The 7,887-nt window shown below is 41.9% G+C and overlaps 1 protein-coding gene across 4 annotated transcripts in view; it reads left to right on the plus strand.

Moving 5' to 3' along the window:
* The first annotated feature begins 2,000 nt into the window (after positions 1–2,000).
* ldlrap1b (low density lipoprotein receptor adaptor protein 1b) overlaps positions 2,001–7,887 on the plus strand; it is a 33,926-nt gene continuing 28,039 nt past the window's right edge. The window contains exon 1 of one of the 4 annotated variants that reach the window (XM_032500619.1): positions 2,001–2,362. In XM_032500619.1, the coding sequence (XP_032356510.1) occupies positions 2,278–2,362 (85 nt within the window). In that variant the 5' untranslated portion in view covers positions 2,001–2,277. The remainder of the gene's footprint in view (positions 2,363–7,887) is intronic. The other 3 variants (XM_032500618.1, XM_032500617.1, XM_032500616.1) reach the window with 3 other exon arrangements.

Genomic DNA, 7,887 nt, shown 5'->3' on the forward strand with positions numbered 1-7,887 from the left:
AGGGGTTTAAAGGGAATGCACCTGCCCAAGTACATTGGGATGGTTTGGTTTACAGTGCTACACTGATGATGTGGTAATAATTCTCCTGTGGAAGCATTTTTTGTGTGCAGAATATACTCAGTATTATGCCACTACTAACTGAGCTCCAGATTGAAGATAGACAGTGACAGTGGTGTCGCTGCCTAATATGTCCTTGGGGACCTTTTAGCCTGTTGCACTCTTATATCTGAGCTTGTCATCTCCTATGAAATCTGGTGCCGCAACATTTTTTAAAAGCCATTCTCCTGAGTGATTCATGTAGTGGGTGATGATGTAAGCTCAAGGAAAGTTAACATACATATTAAATTGGGCATGGCACATTTTAGCAACAAGGCAATTCAAAGTGCTTTACATAAAACCTGAAAAAAGTTAAAAACATCTGTTAAAGAGAATATAAAAACCGCTAACACAAAATAAGACGTGTGACATACAAGAATAAAAGTTACAGTGCAGTTTGAGAAATGAACAAGTACTTAAAAAAGGAAGCATCAAACAAAATGATTCAGCCTTGATTTAAAAGAACTGAGAGTTGCAGGGGACCTGCAGTTTTCTGGGAGTTTGTTCCAGATATGTCGTGCATAAAAACTAAACACTGCTTCTTCGTGTTTAGTTGTGACTCTGGGGACAGCAGACCTGAGAGGTCGGGTGGTTCGTTATGTAGCAGTGCTTTATAAACCAACAGTAGGTTTTTTTTTTTTTAAATTAATTGTTTGGGAGACAGGAGGCCAGTGTAAAGACCTCAGAACTGGAGTTATTTGATCCATTTGAAGTTTGCCTAAAAACACTGTACAATCATTAGCATTACAATATAAAACAGTATGTCATAGTATTACTAAATGAGACTACTAGAAGTTACTGTGGACTAGCGATATAACAGTTACCGGTGTAACGGTAAACCATGATAACAATGTTGACGATAACAATTACCGTTTTCATTCAAAATATCATTGTTGTCATGGTGGATTACCACGGTATGGAAACCAGCAAAAGGGCACTATAAACGGTCACAAAGAGTAATTTTGATCTCAAATGTTAACTGTCAGATTGTTGTTAGTTGACCGTATCTTTCCCTTTTGGCCATTAAATGTGTATTTTTAATCATGAACGAAAGAGGTCAATGTGACATAAATTACTCTTGGCTGACCGGCAGGGTTTCCTCTACAGGGCTATGAAATGAGGCATTTGCACAGTATACAGTCTAGATCTCCCTAAGTTCCTTTTTTTTTTCATCAGAAGAACCCACTCCTCCAGATGTTTAGCGGGGACTCATTGGCTCTCAATTTTGAACAATGACTCGCTGATATAGTGGCTCTTCTCTGAGAAAAGACCTCACAGCCTTCCTCCCTGGCAGCTGTTTACTTTCATTATGGGCTATCAGAGCATAATATGGGGGCTAGGGTTGAATAGCCTACAGTAGACGGAACACGATGCACTTGATCAGAAAGAATAGTGTATTAAGTGACTATGTTACAAACTCAGAAAGCTCGCTTAAAACAGACATTGAACAATCACCTTAAAAAAAAGAAAAGAATGGGCTAACTGTGATGGGTAGCCTAATGTTAATCATGTGCCTTTCTTAATAAAAAAATGTATCAAAAAACAAAAACACAATGACCTTTAGGCAGTTGCCATAACTAAAACATTCACAATAATACAAGTTTTGTTTTTACTACAATGCATGTCAATTAAGCTGCTATAGCAACCTGAAAAGGAGAGTCAACTGAATTAAAGAAGTTCCACCCTCCATCCTATTTCTTGGCATGACATTCCTGACATTTCCACTGAATAGAAGATGAATTTTGAAGCTCAATAAGGAAGAAGCCATGTGGTTGAATAAAACATGAGAGGTATAACCACAGACCGTGATGGGACTACCAAATTATTTGTGACAAAAGACTCTGGGTGGGAATACAACTACACCGTGTAATAACAGGAACAAGAGCGACAGCAGCACCGCCCGCTCGAGATGCGAGCGCCCCTGCTGCAACAACCTCACTCGCGTGATTCCACAAACGGGCGTCACGCACATTATCCGGTTCATTTACATACAAAACACCGCCCAGGGGGACGAACATGATAATCAACCATCGACTGAAAGCTAACCGTGCGGAGGGGAGGAAAAAACAGCTAAAAAAAAGTTTGAACGTGAGAAGACTGTATTAAACCAGGCGAAGTGTTTCGACACAAACGAACAGGCGCTTGTCGGGCTCTTTGCCCCACTTTTGGATTAGCTACGATATGGACGCTTTGAAATCCGCTGGAAGGGCAATTATACGGAGCCCCAGTATGGCCAAACAGTCGTGGGCTGCGAGCAGACATAAAAGTGAGTATTCAGTTGTTCAACACATTGCCATGAAAGCGTTAGCTGCTGCTAGTTTGGCTAAATTGAAGCTAACTTGGCCAAACCAAGCTAACGTTAACGTTACCCTCTTGACAAGGAGCTATCATTACAACCGAAGGTTTACTTAGCGTTACTTTACAACTCGTATGCGGACGTCAACTAGCTACAGGGACAGAATAGCTGTCACTGTGGGGGTATTTGGTAGACCTATCCATTCGAAAAACGAATGGTTTAACAGTAGAGTGAGTATTTAAAGTCGATAATGTTATGCTTTTGAACTCGACACTCAAACTGACAGCAGCGCCCCGCAGCTCGTAAACGGACTCCTGTTGATGCTTTTGCTCACTGACCAAACAAGTTCGGCTGCCACACTTGTTCTCAGCATATCTAGCGTTAGCTAACACGTCGAATCCGTTGCTCGAGTTAGTTACTCTGACCAAAACCGGACAGTGTTATGACAAAAGTTTGTGAAATCCTGTCTGCAACGTCACTCTGCAGACTGACTGACAAGGCTGTGAAATTTGAGGTGCACTGTTGTGCAAGTGGACAGAGGTAGCTAACGTTAGGGGAGTCGCGGGAGTGAAAAGGCATCAGAAGACGAGTGGTCCTCTCCCTTGCAAGGCTGTACAATCCTAGCAACGCACAGTTGCTAGGCAATACACTATTTGAAAAAAAATGCGAGGCTGTATAAGGAGTGGTTCCGGGGACTCGAATTGGGGGTTCAGTTATTAGGAAAGCCACATTAGGGTTTTTCTTGGTATTTTTATATGACGGGCTTCAACCGCTGCTGCTTTGTACCCTCCAATGTACAATCACCCAGGCGGCTGAGCATGATCACACGGACTATGCTAGCATGGCTGTCAAATGCAAGCTGAGCTGCCTAGACCCTTTTATGTTTGCTTACACAAAGGGGGAATGCCCCCCTGCCCCCCTCTTTTTTTAAATAGACAATAGAGCAGTTGGCAGCAAGATGTCACACGTGCCAAACACAGTGCAATTGATGCTTTATTTTGGTCCACTCTTCGGTGGGGTGGGGGTGGGGAGGGGGGGGGGGGGGGGGGGGGGGGGGGGGGGGGGGGGGGGGGGGGGGGTTCACATCTGACCAGGCAGTGGTCACAGAGGGCTAACAATCAATCTACCCCCACTGCTGGAAGCCCTGGCCGATGATGAGCTTTGCCATGACTCCACATTCAATCTGTGGCAATTGTGTCAACAACCTCCACTCTCTCTGCTGTTGAAAAACAGACATGCAATAATTAGATGGATATTGAATCAATGATTCAATATGCATCATGTTATTTCTCCCCCCAATATCATGCATTCAGTGGAGCTTCCTCTTTTTTTTGGTCTGTGATCAAGTAACAGCTTCCTCTTTTTTTCAATCACTTGAGATAAATATAGACTTAACTGTGTTTCAGTATGCATTCATGAACTGCAGAATCATGTATAAGAAGGTAACTTGTTTCATCTTGTGTCAGTAGGCTTCTGCTCCAAGGTCGATTCTGTTTTCCGCATGAGACATATCCAGATACTGTACTTTAGACATCAGAATACTAATGGTAGTAATTCGCCTTCTGGCTTGGGTTGTATTTCTAGATTTAGACAGGTCCATCATTTTAGGAAAAGTTTTGCAACATATCTCCAGTAAGCTTTCTCTCCCTTCTATGTGTAGGCTTGGCCTTGTCAAAGCAGCCTATCCACTCCTTTGGCATTTATCAGCACTGCATTCCTTTTCTCCCACTGTCAGCATTGGATTGTAACAGGTTACAGCATTGTTTTCACAGAACTGGCCCATGTCTGTTTAATGATCAGTCACTGCATGTCTACATTTCGAGTAGGCTGAAGTTAGCGCCTGCTTTGCCCTGTTTTCCTTTGTTTTGCAGTCTTGTGCCTCTGCACGGGCAAGCATTTGTCAGCTGTGTCATTTCCTGCATGGTTTTAAACAGCTCGGTTGCTTTTTGGCAGTCTGCTGAGCTGACAAAATGTTTTTTTCCTGCACTGCCCTCACATTACATCTGAATAGTTCCCATTTTAAAGGGGTGAAAATAGTATGTAACATCAACCATCTTTTAGGTCATGAAAGCCCTGTTTCTTTTCTTCATGTTAAATGAAAACCTGTGGGAGGCAGAAAAGCCCTGTCTGCATTAAAGAGAGACTGTTCCTGTTGTCAATATTGAAGCAGCTACATATCAGGATGTCAGTCGACTCATGCAGATGGCTAATGGAGAGTGTGTATGATGTTAAACCATTTAGAATGCTTCATTATAACACCTAGATGTGTGAGCCAATGTTAATGATGCCGCCACCGGAGATGGTAGTTTGTGTAGCTGTTGGACAATTTGCATTGTGTACATAATTCAAATAGCATCAATTCTGGAGCCCGACCGATAAAGGATTTTTAAGGCAGATACAGATACAAATATTTGGTTATTTAAAAATCCGATATTCCGGTATATCGGCCCATATGTACTCAAAAAAAGAATTCATAAAAGCTTAACAAAACAAACAGATTTCCCTAACATTATCATAAATAACTTTAATGTTATTTATGAGTTCTCACTAAAATAGTATGATGATCATTTGTTTTATTGTCACAACAGAACAGAGGATCATCAAAATATATTGAAGTTCTGATAAATAAAATGGATAAAAATAAAAAGTTAAGATATGAAACTTAAAGTCCTTTGAACAAAAACACAATAACAAAACAATAAAAAGCAGTGTTGCCAACAGGGACGTTGTAGAGTACCCTCTGGTGGACAAACTCATAAAACTCATAACATGGTTGACTGTCCGTTTTTATTTGTAAATATTAATTTATAAGAATCTTTTTTTTTGTCATTATAAATTGATTATTTTTTTCATTTATTTGTTTATCGGCTGATAATATCGGGCCGCCTATATATCGGTCAGGCGCTAATACATTCATTGACATAAGTTGGTGTTAAATTATACATCTGGAGCTAGAATTTAAATGACATAATGGTAACGACAGACACATTAGACCTGTAATTACCTTTTTACCTTAAGGAACTTTTTGTGGAACAGACAATAAGTGCATCTCACTTCCCTTATCCAATAGCTACTTGGTCCTCAGTTGAACCAGAAGTTGTTCTGGCCCTCCTTCGTGAAAGCCGTCTCAGAACTCTTATTCCTGCACTGAGGAGCGAGTGTCGAGGAGGGATTTACAGAGGAGCTATGAGCGAGGATTACGTATGTCACCAGAACCGACACATACGGTACTGTCCGGTTCTTAAATGATGAAACCTAGACAATGCCCATTTTTTGAAGCACCATAGGCATCGTTGTTTTTGCGGATAACCAACTCGGGTACTCTGGCATATAATTCAATGTGAGTACACAAAAGCCGTGATAAATTAGCCTGAAGCTAATGCTTGGCTACCTGTTCAGGGGGAAATTAGCCAACTTTGCATCCTTTTGGGCTCTAAACTCTTTCCATCTTTCAAATACATCTCCATTATTTACCTGGGTTTGGGTTTGTCACGTCTCCGGTCACGCAACTGTTAGAAACTCTGTTGTTGTCTTTGCACAGTAGCTTTTGAAAAGATGTCTGGAAGTCTGGACACTAGTGGTTTCACTATGACCATCAAATGACATGACATATTTTGATATTTTTCAAAAATTTTAACAAAAAAGTTTGTTTCAAGTTAAAGTGGTATCTCACATGGAATCTTAGAAAATCGTTTTTTTTATTACGTGGTATTGAAATTGGTATGAGAATTGTGTTATTTTACTGGTATGGGCACAGACTACTGAATTTTTGGTATCGTGACACCCCTTGCAAGGATACACATTACATGTCATTTTAGTTGACGCGTTTATCCAAAGCGACTTACTATTGCTATTTATGTCCGAGGTCGCACACCACTGGAGCAGCTAGGGGTTAAGTGTCTTGCTCAGGGACACATTGGTTGATGTATTGCAGTGGAAAACGAACCCTGGTCTCCCAGACCAAAGGCATGTGTCATACCCACTGTGCCATCACCACCTCGAGATGCACGAGACCAGCCTTCCTGGAAGCAGTGCAGCTGAAAGCCGCTGCTAACACGCCCATACAGCTGACCAATTAACGTGACGCTTCAGAGGAAAGGATGTCTTAACCCTCTAAAACACATTTCCTCGTTGCCTCTCTCCCCCATGATTTACTCAGTCTCTCCCATGCTTCCCTGGTGGGACGGACTAAGACGCGGGGAAGGGAGGCAAGTGGAGGAGCCGGTGTTGCAATTTAAGGAAAATAAAATGCACCTAGTGTGTGGTCTGCCCTGGCCAGTCCCTCTGCACCTCTGGCCCGGCTCTAGCCAGTCAGGGCTCCGTCCCCATGCATAAAGTCACCTAAAGGGGGCTACCAGGCTGTAATGGAGATTGCTGCAGGAATCCTTTTATGGAGTTGTAAAAGCCTTACTGATTTATAGCTCTGTTAGATCGTGTGTGTGTGTGTGTGTGTGTGTGTGTGTGTGTGTGTGTGTGTGTGTGTGTGTGGTGTGTGTGGTGTGTGTGTGTGTGTGTGTGTGTGTGTGTGTGTGTGTGTGTGTGTGTGTGTGTGTGTGTGTGTGTGTGTGTGTGTGTGTGTGTGTGTGTGTGTGTGTGTGTGTGTGTGTGTGTGTGTGTGTGTGTGTGTGTGTGTGTGTGTGTGTGTGTGTGTGTGTGTTGTGTGTGTGTGTGGTTGTGTGTGTGTGTGTGTGTGTGTGTGTGTGTGTGTGTGTGTGGTGGGTGTGTGTGGTGTGTGGTGTGTGTAGAGTCCCCGATGATGAAGTCACGTGTGTGTGTGTGTATAGGACTGCACAAACAGCCACTGTTGAGCAATTTTTGAACCTGTGGAGACATGGATGTTTGCTTTCTCTTGTTTCACTGAAACAGTAGGAAAAATAGGAAAGTTTAACATCAGAATTGTTATCATTACACCAGTAACTGACACAGGCTAGGTTGATGAATTTGTGAGGCAATCTATTTTCATCTGTTATTCACTGCAATAGGCCAGCACGACATTGGAAAAAATCTGACATTGTGATATTCTTTCCTTGCTATATATATTGCAATATGAAAAAAGAAAAATACATTTTTAAAAGATGACATAAATAGCTCTATTTGGAAATAGTAAATCGTTCTCGACTACCGCAGTGATTTTGTAGGAGAGTGCATCTACATAGAAGATAAAAATGAAAAAGGATCTTTTCTAATGTGAACCATTCTTTGTTAAACTTGAATGCTTTACAAACACCAAAGCATGGAAACGCTGTGACTACTCTTCTGAAGTGGTTTTGGAGAGAGAAATCAGGTAGAAATACGCTGGTTGACTCGCATGACACCATTGTATTCATATAATACTATCAATCCAGGCTAAAGTTTGTGACAATGACTGCATGTTGCTTCCTCTAAATTTCAGGATGTGTTCGACTAGCGGGGCCAGCTCGCTACAGTACTTATCTACACACGGAGAGCCTCTCTTCCATAACAGTAACCCTGTCGAACTATTGTCACATGCATAC

Source organism: Etheostoma spectabile, chromosome 20 (genome assembly GCF_008692095.1).
Source record: "Etheostoma spectabile isolate EspeVRDwgs_2016 chromosome 20, UIUC_Espe_1.0, whole genome shotgun sequence".
Lineage (NCBI taxonomy): Eukaryota > Metazoa > Chordata > Actinopteri > Perciformes > Percidae > Etheostoma > Etheostoma spectabile.